General features: G+C 45.9%; 1 protein-coding gene across 2 annotated transcripts in view; it reads right to left on the bottom strand.

Annotated features, from left to right (window-relative positions):
- The window catches only part of VPS35L (VPS35 endosomal protein sorting factor like), a 141,305-nt gene that overhangs the window by 13,945 nt on the left and 108,218 nt on the right, over positions 1–19,142 (bottom strand). For both annotated transcript variants that reach the window (XM_043455866.1, XM_043455865.1), the window contains 2 exons: positions 11,296–11,435; positions 3,171–3,336 (listed from right to left, as the gene is read on the bottom strand). In XM_043455866.1, the coding sequence (XP_043311801.1) occupies positions 3,171–3,336; positions 11,296–11,435 (306 nt within the window). The remainder of the gene's footprint in view (positions 1–3,170; positions 3,337–11,295; positions 11,436–19,142) is intronic.

Here is a 19,142-nt window from a genome sequence, read left to right as displayed (position 1 = left end):
ACAGCACACAGCCCATAACGAGGTGCAGGTGAGCAAATGGACGGTCGCCACCAGATGCACTGCAGGTCCGGAGACAGCAACCCTGGGGGCCCCAGATCCTAAAATCCAGGCTTGGGATGGAATTACAGAATCAGTGAGATCTAGGCTGAGCCCTGAAGGTAGAAAATGCACAGAGAAAGTGAAAAAAGGGGTCAGGAGTGCTGAGAGTGCCACGTCTGAACTCGGACCCGCTCTGCACTCCGGCCGAGTAGCTCCTGACTCTCCACTCTGCCCTTCTCTCCCTCCCTCTGTTTCTGTTCTAACACTTGGAGAGTCCAGACATGGTGCTCGCAATGGGGAGAAATGAAATCCCTGGCAAACGGCCATTAAAAATAGCCCAGGATCTCTGCATCTGTCTGGCCTTGGGGTCACGACCCTGAATGCTTCAAGGGCTGGCAGGCGACGTGGAGGAGTGAAAGGGCTGCGATGACCTCCCACAGGCCCCTGGGTCATACTCTTCCAACTAGATGTCTATCTGCGTGTTAAATACATAAACATCAGTGTCAGGAGTGTCCTGCCTTTCCACAGCAAGCACGCTCTCTCATTCGCTCGCATGAAAGCACAGGAGTTTTGGCTCCAGGTAATTTCAGAACATTCTCTTCTTATTCATCTGGAAAGAAAATAGCCTAGGCATCCTTCATACGCAAAAGAAAAAAAAAAATCTGACCCCAATTTTTCAAAAATTCGAACCTTTGTTTAACACTGTCTAAAAAGGCTGCCTCCAATACGAGAGAGACAGGAAAATGGGGCCCCCATCTTGTGGGCCTCGTGTGGCCCCCCAGGACACTCTCTCCTACTAAGACAACTGTCAGGTCACAACTGTGCATCCAGAGAGAACAGAGCTGGGCCTAGAAGGCAGCAGACAAAACCCACCCTTCTGTTCTCATCTCTAAAAGCTAGAAAACTAGACTCCTCCTGTGCTGGCGCTCCAGCTCCCACAGTCCACCCTGCTGTGTTCTACAGAGAGAGGATTCAGTGAATCCGCTGAAGGAAGCAAAAATCGAGGAGAGGGCTTGCTCCTCTGACAGGGCCCAGCATTTCCAGACGAACTTCCATGGCAGCGTCTGGTCCTCAAAAGTCTCTCTACTGTTTTGAGTCCTCCAGGAACCTTTCACAAGAGAGAAAATAAAAGTGCCAAGAAATACAAGAAAAGCTCAACCTCATGAGCCATGAGAGAAATGAAAATTACACTCATCGGAACAACCAAAATGAACAAGATGGACCACATCAAGGAAACAAACGGAAACCTCACTCATGCCTGGTGAGAGTGTAAACTGGTGTAAATATTTTGGGAAAACTGTGAGACAGTACCTACCAGAACTGAACACAAGGAAATCCCACAAGCCAGCAATTTCACCCCAGGCATAAACCCAACAGACATGAACCCCGAGAGTTACATATTCAGGAATGATCACAGCAGCACTCCTCGTAACAGCCCATAACTCCATCCACAGGGGAAGGAATAAATTCTGGTATATTCATACAGTGGAATACTATGCAGCAAAGCAAAAGGATGACCAACAGCTACACACAACACAGAAGAATCTCACAGACATAACACTGAGTGAAAGAAGCCAGACACTCATTTAGAATGCTTGCTAAATGGGTCCATTTATGGAAAAGTAAAAAACTAACAAACTACTTTGTAATATTAGTCAGGAGAGCAGTATACCTGTAGAGAGGCAAGTGGTGTGCTGACTGGAAGGGGGCATATAGGGAACTTCTGGAGAGCTAGTCATGTTTGATTTCTTGATCTGGGTGGTGGTTACCAGGTGTATTCATTACACAGCTTTATGGCTTACCGTATGTGTATACAACCATTGCTGTTGTTTAGTTGCTAACTTGGGTCTGACTCTTTGCAACCCCATGAACTGCAGCCCACCAGGTTCTACTATCCATGGGATTTCTCAGGCAAGAATACTGGAGTGGGTTGCCATTTCCTTCTCCAGGGGATCTTCCTGACTCAGGGGTCAAATCCACGTCTCCTACATAGGCAGGCAGACTGCCACTGAACCACCAGGGAAGCCCCCGTATACAACCATATACTTTAATTAAAACACTATTATTCCATAATCAAGGACGCAGCATAACGCATGTGCCACAGTGAATTCCACTCACAGCACCAACTGGCCCTGAGCTCTGGAAACCACATGGTTGGTAAAATCATGTTGTCTTTTGGAGTCTCCCCTTGCTCAAATGTAAAATGGGGACACAAGTGCTCATTCTTCTCACAACACTGTCAGGATCAGAGGAGAAAAGAGGCCCACCAAGTCTGGTGCCATACCTGGCATGCAGTAGGAGCTCAGACCATGGGAACTATCATCTCCAACGTTAACCAGCCTCCCCAAGTTACGTCCTTACAAAACCTCAGCCCCTAAATCCCAGCCAGAGGAACCCCCTGAGAGTTATGACAGGAGGCCACCCTCAGCACCACAAATCCATTCCCTAAAATTTCCAAGTGTAGAGATAGTTGCTTAAACCCTAAAGTATACATGTATTGGCCAAAGCATTTTTAACAATAGGGCCATTTTTTTGGAAACCAAAAATAGGAACTGAGGCTCTGACAAGTATGGAGATGCTGAGGCTCAATGGGTGGCAGTCTGGAATTGGGACTGTCCCATGTTATCTCCGGGACATGAAGAGGTGGCCCCCAAACCTGCAGCAGAAAGCTCAAAATGGCTGGTTCCACATGGGGGTAACAAGGCCATCTCCTTCCTCCAAGCAACTGCTCTAAGGCCAGGACCCCTGTGAGACTGGAAAGGAATAGGCCTGGGGTGAAGGTCACACATGTGCATATGTAACCACCGTTCTAGAAATTCTGTGGCACACACAAGGCATCACCGATCCGAAAGAGCGCTTCTCTAAACTCATGTGTGTGTCAAAATGACCTTGGATGCTCATGAGAGACACAAATTCTCAGGTCTCTTCCTGGGCCATCTAATTTAGAAGAGATAGATGGGACCCAGGAATCTGTGTTTTTAAGAGTTGCCCCAGGTAATTCTTACATTGGACAAATTTATCAAGACCCTGGACCAGAAGTTCCTGGTGGGTAAAACACAAGAGAAAATGAAAACTATGCATTGCCGCTCGGGAGTTCAAGCACAGCGCAGTCTGGCAGGGCACGCGGCTACCTTTGTCTACGTGGTAGAGATAGGTCTCCTGGCTCATGGCAGACAGCAGGTGCAGGACGCAGGTGTAGATGCGGATTTTCTCATCACTGTTCTCCTCCCAGGCGTAGTCCTGGACCACGTTGAGCAGCTCTCGAACAAGAAACAGGACTCCGTGTTCAGGATGGTCCTAGTGGAGGACCAAATCAAAACAATAAATAATCCTAAATGTGAAGCAGAAGGGAGAAAAAAAAAAAAAACTCAAGACAGAAACCCAGGTCCCTCCCTTTAGCAGCTATAGAGAAATTGAAGCACCAGCTGTGGTTAAACAATAGAGAGAAAGGCGGCAAGACACTGCTAACCTTGCTAATCAGCACACGAATCTGGGGAGACGAGGTTTGAGAGCCTAGGATCCGAGAAAAGAAAGCAAAGCTACCTGTCAGTTTAATGGCCTGTTTCCAAAATTACAACCTTGCTCTCATGTGCTAACAATAAAAAGCCCTGTTTTTCCAACTATGAAAGCTGGGTTGCAGGCCTCGCAGCAGATGGCACAGAAGCCACCTACCTCGGGTAAAGCCCCAAATGATCACTGTCACCGCCAAAGGCACCGACTTTAAACACAGCCTTGCTCTTTAGGGCGTTCAGCAACATTAACAGCTAAATTGAGGATCCTCTCTTGGGGGATCATGCCTGTGCTCAATTGCTCAACTCTCTGTGTTCAACCCTCTGTGACCCCATGCACTGCAGCTCCCCAGGCTACTCTGTCCACGGGATTTTCCGGGCAAGGATACTGGAGTGGGTTGCCACGTCCTCCTCCTGGGGATCTCCCCGACCCAGGGGTCAAACCCGCATCTCCTGAGTCTCCTGCATTTGCAAGTGGATTCTTTTCCACTGAGCTACCGGGGAAGCCCCATCTCTTGGGAGAGGAAAAACCTCAGAGATAGTCACACAGAGTTTCTAACAGTGTTTCTCAGATGCTAAACTGAATTAATGCTGGGATGCAAAAAAAATAGTCAGCAGCTTCAATTCTGTTCCAAAAAGGTCCAGGTGATGCTGTGGCTCCCCTGCTGAACACTCTCCAAAGACTCCCCCTCCCCCGGCTCCTGCCACCAACACCCCACTGACCCAGCTGGTGCACCCTGCCCCTCAGTCAGCCCAGCACCACCTTTATTGCTCCTGGGACCAGCTAGACTGCTCAGGGCCTGGCAGGACACAGAGGGCACGCTCCCAAGGGGTAAATGAGGATCTTTTAATGAAGGATCCTCAGGATGAAGGCAATTAGTGAGGAAAGTGAGGCAGCCGGGGCCTGGCAACAGAGAGAAGCCAGTACCATCCTCAGGTGGAAAGCACGCGGTGGGGAACAAGGAACTGTGGCTGGAGGACACAGCCCTGGGTGGAAGAACGAAGCCCCTGCCGATCCATGGCCCAACAAGCCTCCTCCTGCTCGCAGTCCCTGTGGGTGCCTCCCAAGGACTGAGTCAGCTGGAAGCCAGTAGGAAGGAAGCTCCGACAGCTCGGTGCCCAGAGGCCAGTTTCCCACACAGACCAGATGGAAGGGCAGAGGAGGCCCCAGAGGGCAGGCATAGGCCAAGGGGGCTCTGGCCTCCCAGCTCTGCTGCTCTCCCTGCTGGAATCTTTATCTGCGAGACTGGGCCACGCGGGCTCCTCTGGCTGCTGCCGTACCTCACCTCACGTTAGCTCCTCCTGTGATCGTCAATCCAGAGCCCCTGAAACCTCCTCCTAGTCCCTGTGGCAAGTCACCCATCTCGTACTTTCAGAGCAGTTCTCAGCATCCGATTTTATCTACTCTGTTAGTGAACTACCCAACAATACCTCTTGATCTTTTTTGCATCCTGGCCTAATAACCTCTAGGAGGGCAGGTGCTTTATCTTCTGTGTTTGCTGATAACACAGTTCTAGGACGGCCCCAGGACACACTGTGAAAGGCGTCCTTATTCCTGTCTTTGCTTGCTGGGGCAGTGCTGGGCACACAGCTGGCACTCAGTAGGTAAGTGATGGTTGAAAGGATAACATTTTTCGAGCACCTTCCATGTACTAGGTACTGAGGTGGCTGCAAAAACAATAGCTAACTTTTATGGTAGCTATCATGGCTACCATAGCTTTTCTCTGTTTCAGAAAGATACTTTTATGTCCCCCTCCGCAACCCCACTTCATAGATGGGAAATGAGCCACACTGCCGGGACATGGGGGAACCAGGATTTGAGCCCTGGGAGTCTGGCTCCAGAGCGGACATTCCTAAGTGCTAATACTCTATAATGTCTCTCTACAGATGACTTAGGCACGAACTAGACTTTATGGAGCTGGCTAGTTGGGGAAAGGCCTACACATAATCAGCTCTCTTAAATTCGGGCCTGGGGTATTAGTGTGATAACCGAGGTGGGTGGGAGTTCATGGCTTCGTAATCCAAAGTGTGGATACATAGCAGAAATGCTTCCAGTGGGTAAGAATGAGGGTGGAGGGGCGTGAGATGATTTGTACAGCTGATAACATCTACAGGAATTGCTGTTACGGTATCGGCAGCAAAGAAGACACATGATGCTCCAAAATCTGAATCCCTCAAACGATACACAGTGAAATTGCCCACGCTGTGGTCCGCCTTCCACTGCCAGAGTCAGGCTCAGCTGGCAGCTTACTACTGCCTTTCTTTGCTAGCAGCTGTTTCTAACTAGGCTATTTTGTTCCGCTATGTGGATGCTCAAAATATATTTTATTTCAGGATCTGCCCTGGAAAGAGACAACAATGTGAATGGTCCAGTAACTTTCAATACAAACTGCCATAACTATCGTGAGAGAGCATTTGACACACCTTCAAAAAGGTGGAAGACAGGGTAACGGAGACGTGAAGGTTTGTAGGAAGCAGTTCCCGTGAGCTTTAAACCAAAGAGACGAAGAGATTATTTCCAACCTTCTCTACAAGGAAAACATTTTCCACATGATAACCATGCTTCAGTGGTTGTTAACATTTTCAAAAGAAATTGTACCAGTGCCAGCAACTGAAGCAAGGCAAACACAGATTCAAAAAAGAAAATAAGAAAAGATCCTGGATTCAGCAGGCAATCCGAGCGGGAAAAGGTTTTCTTGAGGTCTCTGCCAAGGCTGCCTCCCTGGCAGCAAGCAAATGCCCAGGAGGTGGTTCCCAAAGGGCACCTGGAAGGGATGCAGCCCTCTCTCTCTCTCAGCTGGAGGAAAGGGGGCCTGGCTCCCACCATTCACAGTGTCCCTCTGGGTCCTTGGTCTGCGGGAATCCTCCCATTAAACGTCACTGTTTGGGAGAAAGAATACCCTGGAAGTAACTAACTTCCCAGGAGAGCTGAGAGGCAGCGAAGAAAGCGCTGAGCACACACATCCTGGCTTTGAATTCTATCTCGGCCGCTCACTGGCTGGTGACCCGGGGCGAGTCACTTCACCTCTGTGGCAGGAGGATAATTACAGGGTCGTTTGGAGTGAATACTGGTGAACTGCTGGCTGGCTCTCTCTGTGTAAAGTAAATATTCAAGTCCTTTACAAAAGGAGCCAGAACACAGAGGGGCTGGGAGGAAGTGCGGGAAAGAGAAGCGGGGCATTGGTGGGGTGGGGCGGGGGGACCCCGAGCAGGTGGAGGGCAGGAGACAGGTCGCCGTGGAGACGAGAGGCCGTGGGTGAGTCTGCGGCGCCCCCTGGCCTCGCTGCTGCCAGCCCCTGCCCGTCTTGCAGCTCACACCCCTCTGGCTCTCATCGCCTCGCTCATCGCCGCGGCTCTCCTCCAGTCCCTCCAGTGCTGCTGGGGGACCGTTCCCACCCCAAGGCCTCACCCATGCTGTTCCCTCCACCCCGAATGTCACCCTACCCCCCACACTTAGAGAACTCCCAGTCTTCCTCTGAGCTCAGCTCAAATCACACATTCTCAGGGCACTTCCCTGACCCATTTCCCTTCAAAATTTGAGGCTCTCAGAAGTGACTCTAGTTCTTTATGACACTTTATACAACTGCAGTTAAGTACTGATTTGCTTGGAGTCTGTCTCCTTGAGTGGGACACACATTTCTATTCACTCCTCCACTCCCAGATCAACAAGTATTTGCAGGGTACACGGAATGAATGAAGCTTAGCATCTGGATACCAGGTTATGCTGACGGCTGGACCTTTTCACTAAGATAAGGAGGAGAAAAGACATTTCCCTGCTGTGTCCTGGTGACCAGTGCCAGAAAACTGAGGGGGAACATTTCCATTGCCTACAAATTTCAACTGAATCAAAATTAGGCATCTGCAGTAGTTAACACCAAACTTGCTCAATTCATTCTAGCTTCCCTTGTCCTACCAAATGTTGTTAAAAGAAATATGTTAGTTCAAGATTATGGAGAAAACTGTTCTGCAGCCCACCAAGAGGCTGACCGCTGCTAACACCAGAGCAGAATGCTTCAGAATGCCCCAAAATGGCGCTGCTTGCTAAGGTGGGAGGGCTGTGGTGTGAATAAACTGGGCCAGTCATTTCATTTGGTCTAAAACGGCATCCGTTTTTTTTCCTAAACAAATAACATGAGTCAAAGCTTTTCAAACACAGTCTTTGAAAACATCTTGTGCTCTGGGGTGGGAATGCAAAATGGTGTAGCCGCCATAGAAAACAGTACACAGGTACCTCAAAGAATTACAAGTGGAACTATGATGTAATCCAGCAGTTCCCTCCTCTGGGTACTTATTCAAAACATTTGAAATCACTAATATCTCAAAGAGATACTAGTGCTTTCATGTTCACTGTAGCACCATCGCAACAGCCAAGAGGTAGAAACAAACAAAATGTCCATCGATTGACAAATGGATAAAGAAAATGTGGCATACACATACAATGGACTGTTATTCAGCTGTATAAAAAAGAAGGAAATGCTATCATATACGACAACATGGATGAACCTTGAGGATATTATGCTGAGTTAAATAGGCCAGAAAGACAAATACACTATGATTCCACTTATATAAGGCATCTAGAATAGTCCTTTCAAACAGTGGAATTCAAGGGCTGGAGGGGGAGGAAAACAGGGAGTCACTAATCAATGAGTTTAAAGGTTCAATTAAGGAAGATGAATAAGCTGTAGGGATGTGCTGTACACTGTTGGGCCTTGAGTCAACAAAGTTACATCATACACTTAAAAATGTGTTAAGAGGGCAGACATGGTAAGTGTCCTTACAATGAAAGAATTAAATTTTAAAAGTACAATAATAAAAGTTATGACAAGAAAGGTAACAATGTGAACCAGGTCAAAGAGGGATATGGGAGTCGTCTCCTGCTGAACCTACTGACCACAATGGGGCTCGCACGCGCCCCATCCTCCACCTCTGAGCTGGGTGAGCACTCAACCTTGGCTCTTTAGACTTAATATCTCATGACACCCAGAGAGCCAGCCAGTAGTTACTATGCTGTGTCCCATAGGAGGGATGTAGGGTTGGAAAATCCCAACTATCTTGAGCAATAAAGCCTCCTGCAACTGTTTCAGGCAGGATAGGCTCTGGGGTAGCACAGACTTCCCAGCTCTGCTTCTCAGCAGCAGTGCAACCCCAGGCAAGCCTCCCAGGTCCTGCCTTGCAGGATCCTAGAGACTGGATATTGACAAAGGGAGCTATCATGGCACGAGGCACCTAGTAAGAAGTCCCAAACTGTGGCTAGAACCATCTAAACATCTTGAGAAATTCTGGCAAAAGCCAGAGCACTATCAGGAACAATGAAGTCTGGCAGGGGTGGGGTTACCTGAATGCCTAAGGAACAGGTAAGCAATAGAAAAGGATTTAATGGACCCAGAGGCGCTCAGGGACCTGGAGAGAATACACATGCCCCCCTAGGACAGGCAGCTGCTCTCCAGCTGAGGACAACTGGCCAGGCGGGGAATGCGGGCCTCATAGGGCTGGACCTGATTTTTTCTCAAGGAACTGGAAATCTGGGTTTCTCTGTGATCTACAAATTTTAAATGGGGGTAATTCATTCCAAATGTTTTCCATCACGATGCAGCCAACAAGTGTGTCTCCAGGCTAGATTCCACCCACTGGTCATCAGTTTGTGATCCCAGGGACCAAGCTTCTGGTTCATGAAGCACTTTCATAGTGATCTTTTCAGTCGACCCTCACAGCGGCCCTGCTAGGTGTGTATCTGGATGGTATTTTAGAAAGGTGACAACGGAGATTCTGAAAGTTACAAAACTTTCTCAAGGCCACAAGGCTGTTGAGTCATTGGGTCAGGACTAACACAAGTTTTTAACTCCAAGCACAAGGCTCCAGTGATTTTTAACACAGAAAACCCCATATGCAGAAGGAAAAGGTAACCCGATTAATCAATAAACAATGACACTGATCCACTTCCTCATTAGAAATCCCGATTTTATCACCTGACAAATAACTAGAATATCAAAAAACGAATTATAAACTACTAAGGATATCGGAACACACTGAAGTTGAGCATCAAGACTGCCTCCCGAACATCCCAGGCTCTCTTCAAAGAATTTGGGATTTGAACTTGGAAAGCTGGGAGCAGCTCAGTTTCTGTTCTCTCAGCTTCACTGAGATGATTCACACACCCAACAATTCAGCCACTTAAAATGCAAAATTCGTTGGTTGTTCGTATATTCACAGAGTTCATATATTCACAATCATCATCACAATTTTAGAACATTTTCATCACCCCAAAATAACCCCATACCTGTGGGAGCTAAATGCTTCATGACCTGAGACCAGAGGGACGTTTCTTAAAGTGTGGTCCTAGGACCACCTATACTTGACTCAAGGGAGCTTTCAAAAATGCTGATTCCAGGACCAATCTCACCTACTGAGTGAGACTCTCAGTACGGAAGTGGGGACGGGACAAAGCAAGACTATATTTTAAAAAGCATCCATGGTTCCTATGCACATTTGGCTTCACCACGAGCCAACCCATTTTGTGCCTGGACCTGGTGAAGCCTTCACACAACTCAGAGTTCTATTTCTAACGCAGAAAATAAAATACATAAGACCACAAAGGAAATCAATTATGCTAAAATACAGTTGTCAAAATACTTTTTCAGTGTATTTGCTATACTGTAATCTTACTTCTTGGTGAATACATTTAAATAACAGACCTAGTCAATGGGTCTAATAACTACTGCACTTGTAAAGGAAGGAAACATGTAGATAGTCTTCTGAAGTATCTCTCACACCTGAAATGTGATATAAACATACTGCTGATTATGTTGATGACAAAGTCCCAGTTACTAGAACTGGTACTGTGGCTCATTGCCTGTGGTTTATAATGAAGCGAAAGGCTAAATTTCACTGAGGTTTGTGAAAAGAAAGGGTCTTTTTCTCTTTTTTCTCTCACCTGAATTCATGGTTGCCTTGCCAGATCCCCATGGGTTAGGCAGACCCCAAGTTAAGAAACCCAACTAGGGTGAGGGCCCTAATGCTGGATCCTGGGAGTGGCGTTGATTCCTTCCAGCCCAAACCTAACTACTCATCCCCTATATTCCACACAAGAAACCCCAGCATCTTCCAACAATAGCCCTTTGACTTTCACTATCTTGTTGTGTATTCTGGTATTTGCCATCAAAATAACATCACCATTACCTCTTCAAGTGCTTACTAGGTACTAAGGCACTGTTTGGAGAAGGGAGATGGTAACCCACTCCAGCATTCCTGCCTGGAGAATCCCCATGGACAGAGGAGCCTGGCAGGCTACAGTCCATGGTGTCACCAAGAGCTGGACATGACATAGTGATTAAGCACAGCACGAGGCACTGTTCTAACCACCTACGTATATCTGCTCACTTAATCCTCAGCACAACCTAGACATGTATATACTATTATTATGCCCATTTTGTAAATGAGGAAACTGCAGCCTGGTGATGTTATGCAATCACCTGAAACTACAGAGTTGGAAGGAAAGGAAGGGATTTTACCCTAGGTGTCTTGGTCCAGTGGCTTGAGCCCTGAATAAGTAGTACCTCCTTCGCCATATAGAGAGCCCTGACTATATACCCTGGACACAGATGAATAGAAACGCATTGAGAAATTCAAAATATCTGACTACAAAACCAACAAAAATATAGACAGAACATCTCTGCACTTCTAGGGCAAAGAATGTATATAAAACAGGTCAAACAAAGACATCACCTACAGGTCTTCTGGGGAAACGTACCGGAACTATTAATAATGTAGAAAAGAAATTGCAGAGGAATTCCAGAAGGAATGATTCTGAGGGCCGCATCTTTCCATCAATGTTAATCATCTTGGGAACTTCTGGAACGAGGCTTATGGCGGCTTTGAAAAAGGCATCAGCTGCAAGACAGAAGAGAAGTCCACATATGAGAATGTCGAAAAATTCAGGGTCTACTTTCTTCTTCACACGGCCCAGAAGCCAAGCCTGAGAGGTGTGTGGAAGTCAGGCCACACTGAGGGTCCAAGACAGCTGGCGGGTCCTCGAAGAGGGATTCTGCACCATAATTGACTCAGTGGAACATGTGGGCTCCCACATGCTGCTGCCTCCCAGCTCGTCTCTTCTCCTCCTTCCTTCTTGGAGCAATTTGGTTCCAAGAACCTCAGTCAAACTGGCTTTAGACAGTAAGTGAAAAAAGCACATGGTAAATTATCACAGAGAGTACAGAAGTCACTTGCTGGGATTGAAGGCTCCATCTGAACTGGCTTGGTGAACCCGCCTGTCCAGCCTAGGAGGAAAGTGCTGTCCAAGGGCCCACTCCACAGCTGCCGAAAGAGATGTGCCTGGTCCTATGACAGAGCCAGTGCGTGCAGAAGGGTCCAGCCGAGGTGGTGGAGCCCAGGTCAAGCTCTGGTTTGTCTGAATCTACTCTAATGCACATTGTATTTGTTAAAGAAACAACAATGGAAGTGTTTGAAGCAAAGTGTATGTGTGCGTGCACACATGCATGCGCACACACGCATATACAGCTTTAAAGACTTCTGATTAGGTGACAGTTCCAGGGAATCATCTGGAAAATGAAGGCATTTTAAGAAATAGGTAACAGTCTGTAAACCAAGAAGACCTCCAAGGGTGAGAGGAAGGAAGGAAGGGGAGGCGGGAAGAGAGGAGGAGGGATAAAGAGGAAGTGGGGTGCTGAGAAAGAGGGAGCGACAGAAGGACACAGAGAGGGAGGAACGAGGTGAAGGGGGAGGACTGGAGCTGTGGGGGGTGGGTGAGAGGGAGAGAGAGAGTTCCTTCTAGAACTGCCAAAGTATTAACCATGAGAAAGAGCCTCAGGGTCAAAACAGACAGAACACTGACCCGACAAATGAAATTTTAAACTACCCAACAAGATCAAACGTTTGCATGGTCCAAATACACTTCCACTCTGAAATGGCCTGCAGCGATGCAGAACAGCTCTCTGGCCGGCAGCACCCCAAGTTCAAACTGGAGCCCCGCCAGTGCAGCAGAGGGGCAGATGCAATGACAAACGCCCAGGTTGGTCAGGGACAGAGGCCAGCCCTTAATGAGAAGAGTCTGCGTCTGAAGCTGGAGAGTGGGGTTTTGTCTTCTCTTCCTTCTTCCAAAGGAAAAAAAAAAATCACAATATGGAAAGCACCAGGTTTACTACATGAAGTTCCCTCTGCTCCAGAAGCTTGCCTCCCACGCTGCTTCTGGGACCCCGCAGTGGCACCCTTACCACGTTCACCGATACAGAGGGGTCAAGAGTTGACAACATGAAGTGTTGAGCCCAATGTGATCACCCTCATTAACACCTATCCGCTGGGAACTTGCTCTGTGCTCCGCTCTAAGGGGTCGTGGAGCAGCTGATGTCATCTTAATATAGGGGTTCTGGTAGACGAACCTCCCAAAAAGAGTCAGAAGCTGCAGGATCTTCTGTCTTGGCCTCCAGACAGTAGTAAGTGGCACTATTCATGAAAACCAGAGGAACTCCTAGGCCGTGTCTTAAGGCAACTTACATTCTCAGTCCTCAAGCAGGCCTATGGGGAAGGTACAATTATTTCCACGCCCAGATGACAAGCCAAGCTCAGAAAGTGAGTGGCCAGGTGAAAGAAGCCCATGGATGGTAAAAGACTGAGCTGAGTAGAATTTAAAGGCCATCACTAGCACTGGCTCTGAGCGACACAATCAGATTTGTGTTTTTTAACAGAAACACAAGTCTGCAAATGATAGCTGTCATAAAGAGTTTATTATATCCAGAACACAAAAAGAAAGTCTACAACAATGAAGAAACAAGTAACCTGACTGAAGGTTACCCTGAATAGATATTTTTTCCAAAGAAAATACACGAATGGTCATCAAGCATATGAAAAGATGCTCAAATCATTCATCACAAGAAGCGCAAATCAAAAACCCAGTGAGATATCACCTCACACCCATGAGCATGCCCTCTCTGACAAAAAACAAAAACAAAAGTGAAAGCCAGGTAATAAAAAGTGTTGGCAAAGAAACTGAAGTCTCTTATGTACTGCTGGTGGGAATCTGAACTGGTGCAGTTGCTGTGGAAAATAGTCTGGTGGTTCCTCAAAAAGGTAAACATAGAATTACCATCTACTAGCAATGCCACTTCTAGGTGTCTACCCCAAAGAAATGAAAGCAGGGACTCAGACATGTTTATACATGAATGGTCACAGCAGCAATATTCACAAGAGTCAAAAGGTGGAAACTATGCAATGAACACACAGACAAAACACAGTACATGTGTGTGCGTGCTAAGTCACTTCAGTCATGTCCGACTCTGCAACCCTACGTACTGTATGTAGCCCGCCAGGCTCCTCTGTCCATGGGATTCTCTAGGCAAGAATACTGGAGTGGGTTGCCATGTCCTCCTCCAGGGGATCTTTCCGATTCAGGTACAGAACTCGAGTCTCTTAATGTTTCCTGCACTGGCTGGCAGGTTCTTTACCACTAATGCCACGTGGGAAGCCCAACACAACATGGTACATATACACAAAGGGGTATTACAAGGCCTTAAAAAGGAAGGAAATTCTTACATGTGCTAGAAATATGGACAAAGTTTGAAAATGTTCCAAATTGGGAAAGGAGTATGTCAAGGCTGTATGTTGTCACCCTGCTTATTTAATTTATATGCAGAGTACATCATGAGAAATGCCGGGCTGGATGAAGCACAAGCTGGAATCAAGATTGCCGGGAGAAATGTCAAAAACCTCAGATATGCAGATGACACCACCCTTATGGCAGAAAATGTAGAGGAACTAAAGAGCCTCTTGATGAAAGTGAAAGAGGAGAGTGAAACAGCTGGCTTAAAATTCAACATTCAGAAAACTAAGATCATGGCATCCAGTCCCATCACATCACAGCAAATAAACGGGGAATCAATGGAAAGAGTGACAGAGTTTATTTTGGGGGGCTCCAAAATCACTGCAGATGGTGACTACAGCCATGAAATTAAAAAGACACTTGCTCCTTGGAAGAAAAGCTATGACAAACCTAGACAGCATATTAAAAAGCAGAGACATTACTTTGTCAACAAAGGTCCATCTAGTCAAGGCTATGGTTTTTCCAGTAGTCATGTATGGATGTGAGAGTTGGACCATAAAGAAAGCTGAGTGCCGAAGAATTGATGCTTTTGAACTGTGGTGTTGGAGAAGACTCTTGAGAGTCCCTTGGGCAGCAAGGAGATCAAACTAGTCAATCCTAAAAAAATCAGTCCTGATTATTCATTGGAAGGGCTGATGCTGAAGCTCCAATACTTAGGCCACCTGATGCCAAGAACCGACTCATTAGAAAAGACCCTGATGCTGGGAAAGATTGAAGGCGGGAGGAGAAGGGGACGGCAGAGGATGAGATGGCTGGATGGCATCACCGACTCAGTGGTGAGTCTGAGCAAGCTCCAGGAGTTGGTGATGGACAGGTGTGCTGCAGTCCATGGGGTCGCCAAGAGCTGGATGCAACTGAGTGACTGAACTGAACTGAACTGAAATAGGTCAGACGAAAGGACAAACAGTATCTGATTTCACTTGTATGAAGTATTCAGAGTGGTCAAATTCAGAGAGATAAAGAATGGGAAGGAGGGAACAGAGTTATCACTTAACAGGTACAGAGTTTCATTCTCTTTGGGATGATGAAATAGTTCTGGAAACCGATAGTGGTGATGGTTGCACAGAGTTGTCAGTGTACTTAAAGCCACTGAATTGTACACTCAGAAATGGTTATAGTGGTAAACTTCATGTTGTGTGAACTTAACCACAATACAAAAATTTAAAAAAAAGAGCTGAGCCTGCCCTTGACATTACCCCCCCAAGAGCACAGGCAGGCCTGGACTCCACCACGTCTGGCATTTTCCTCCTGGCTCCACAGGCTCTGCTTTCCAGTGAGGACATTAAGTCCATCAGAAAACAAGGTGAAGAGCTTCTCTTGGCAGGAACTAAAATTCTGCTCAGAACAACTTGAAAGACTATTTATTCTATTTATGTGCTTGTTACCAAGGGGCCCTGAGAAAAGTGCCCGTTATTACGGCTCATTAAAGAGGGAGCCGCTATGTGCTGGGTGCTCTGCTCCTCACAGTCGCCCCACTGAAGCCCCATCCAGAGGAGGGAGCTACAAGAAATAGTTACTTAAGGGTTGAGGCAGGAAATGTTCCAAACCAGATGTCTAACCTCAGAAGACTTGCCCCATATATAAAGTCTTGTCTAGGAGACTTCTTAATTTTGTCTTAGTAATTAGAACTCAAATGCTACTGCATATGAAAACACTTTTTCGTCATAGTCTAGAGTTCAGAATAATCATAATATAACATTTTTAAAAACTGAAGTTTGTTTATAACATTATATAAGTTTCATGTATACAACATTATTTCTATATAACCTACAGCACATAGTAACACTTGACTTATTGCGGCTATTAAAAGTCAGAGAAGAAAATTACAGATAAAATGGGTTAAATTTTTTTTTTTTAAAGACGTCTAGGAAAAGGAGAAATCAGATTCCAAACCCTTGTTCTACTGAGGGAAAAGAAAGCATGTTGGGTTGGCCAAAAGATTCATTCGGGTTTTTCCATAAGATCTTACAGAAAAATTCAAACAAACTTTTTGGTCAACCGAATATATGCACTGGCTCCCCCATGCTATGCCTTCCTCCATCTCAATCTTCTGAGGTTTCAAGGGATAGCTAGATTTCTTTTCCATATTTCATCTTCAAAAAACAAATTAAAGAAGAAAAAAAATAAAGACTCAGGCCTGGCTGATCTCACCCCAGGTTCATTCTGTTTGGGATCCTTTTTCTCGGGGTGCTGACCGCTCTGCAGACAGGCACTCTGCTGCAGTTCTCTGCACAGTAATCAACACGTCCTTCAAGCGCCGCGGGGCCCTGGTGGAGGACAAACACAGCCACTGTCCCTGCAGTCACGGGAAGAGGGACCGTGCTACTCTCAGAGGTGGTGTTTTCCAAAATTGCTTGATCATAAGAATCATCAAGATCCTTGTAAAAAAAAAAATACAGCTCCCAGGCCCCCCAAACATCCATCTGCAAACTGAGGGGAATGGAACATGGTAAAGCCACTTTGCAAAGTAATTTGGCGGCTCCTCCAGCTCTACCTGAATGCTGCATATATATGGACATACACACTACCACGTGAATGACTCTTGAAAATCATCATGCTAAATGAATGGAGCTAGTCATAAAAGATCTGCATTGTATGACTCTATCTGTATGAAATGACTGGAATGAGCAAATCCACCAAAACAAAAAGAAGACTGGTGGTTGGCAGAGTGGGGAATGACCGCTTAATGGATTTGGGGTTTTCTTTTGGGGAGATGGAAATGTTCTGGAATTAATGACCATGATCACAAAATTCCAAATATACTAAAATCCACTGAATTGTACACCTTAAGAGGATGGATTTTATGCTACATGAATCAATTCTCAATAAAGCTATTATTTAAAATACATATATGGGTTCCCAGGCTCCACCTTGAATGTATGATATTAAACCAGACTATCCAAGACAGAGACTCAGAAATCTAACTTTTAAAAAAATATTTATCTTTCAATAACTAAGAGAGTCACGTAATTCTCCTCTCACCCCTGTCTCTGGCCATTCAGTTGCCCTTCCCAGAGGCAAAGAGCATTATCTGTTGCTTGGGTATGCTTCCAAGTATACAGAAACAAATATGTTTTCCTTTTATTTTTTCTTTCTTTCTTCCTCCTTTTACAGTTAACATACAGTAGATACCATTTTGCAACTCCTCACCCACTACTTAACAATAGTCTTGGGAGATTAATCCTTCATGTATATAAAGCACATCTTTGTTCTCTTTTATAGCCAGCCACAAAGTCGAATTTAGTCCATTTTCTTTTTTCCTCCATTTTTTTTTTAAAAAGAGATTAAAAGGCACACAACATCAAATTTACCATCCTGATTCATTTGATTCATCTTTTTTTAAAGAAACAAGTTTCTCCAGTGAATTTTGTGATTCAACAGTTTTGAAAAAAATTTTTCTAAATCCTTCAGCTAAATGCAGAGTATGACTTTCTAACAGCAAATGGCACATTCTGAAAGGTTTAATCCGGAGACATTCCGCCAGAAGCAAATAAAAGTAGTAAGCAACAATGAAATTCATCCAGGGCAGGCTACCTCCTCATTTCCCAGGGAGGCCTAGCACTGAACTTTTGATTAATTTTCTGTTTGAAGTTACAAGTTTTTGTTTCCCAACCTGGGGAGCTTCAAAGGGTCTGCAGAATACCAAAGGAGGATGATATTCTAGAACTCTCTACCAGGACAAGGAGAAATCAAACACACCCAAACACACAGCCACTGAAACTACAGAATGGTCACTAAAGTACATGCCACTAGCAAACCCTGGGAGAAGCTGAAAATAAGGGCGCAGCTGAAGGTACGAAGTAAACGAGGTGTGTTGGGATTGCCTGTATTACCCATGCTGCCTAGCTACTGAGAATAACTGAGCCAATGGTTCTCCATGCATGAAGGTTTTTTTACATCAATTCAGCTTGACTGGAGAAAAACTGAAAACAATTCAACCATAAGGGACTAGTTGAAGAAATTACTGCACTGCCACACTGTGGAAATGATATCGCTAGTAAAGAGAACAGTACACTGGTGTGTTTTGAAGTATAATACATTAAACCTATCATACACTAAGGACAAAATGTTATACGATTGTATATAGTGTGATACTATCTTTGCAAGAAAAGAAATACATACACATATATATTTTTGTTGTTTTTGTGTTTAGTCACTAAGTCATGTCCAATTCCTTGCGATCCTATGGACTATAGCCTGCCGGGCTCCTCGGCCCATGGGATTTCCCAGGCAAGAATACTGGAGTGGGTTGCCATTTCCTTCTCCAGGGGATCGCCCCGACCCAGGGATCAAACACAAGTCTCCTGCTTGGCAGGTGGATTCTTTACCACTCAGCTACCTAGGAAGCCCCATAAATATATTTAGCTGGAAGCATAAAGAAAGGGAGGCAAGATAATACCAAACTACAAAGTGTTATCCAGGAGTGTTGGCTGAGAGTAAAGAAAACAAGGATCTTTCATGTATTGCTAGGTTACTGTTTTGGAATTTTTATTTAAGATTTTCAAAAATAATTTTTCTTTACCAAAGTCAATACAAGTTTATTGTAAAATTTTCAATCATAGAAACGTACACAACAGAAGGGGTAGTGAGGTAGACAGGTAAGACAGTCAAAGGGCGTTCTGGGGAGTAGTCCCTTCAATTCTTTACTAGAGCAGGGCACGCTGGGGATGGAGCTGGGGAAGGACCACTGCGGACTCCAGCACTCCTGCTGCCCTGAGGGTCGCCCACCCTCTTCGTCTGCATGAGGCCAGGCCCTAAGCTGAGGGTGACACACACGGCTTCCGGGGCTCGGGGTGCTGCACTGCACTCCACGGTCAACGATTCTCTGCTCTACGAAGGGACTCCCTCACTAGACAGCTTCATTCCTTCTCAAGGCTTGAGAAGGCTTTGTTCACCCTACACTTTGAGGCATCCATCTTCCAGCTCCTGCAGAAACTGAGGGGCCAGCAGCCTCCCAAACACACTCCCACACACACACACTCCAC

This window comes from Cervus canadensis, chromosome 32 (assembly GCF_019320065.1).
Source record: "Cervus canadensis isolate Bull #8, Minnesota chromosome 32, ASM1932006v1, whole genome shotgun sequence".
NCBI classification, from domain to species: domain Eukaryota; kingdom Metazoa; phylum Chordata; class Mammalia; order Artiodactyla; family Cervidae; genus Cervus; species Cervus canadensis.
The sequence above is the reverse complement of the archived record's forward strand: the minus strand, read 5'-3'. Positions and strand labels throughout refer to the sequence as shown.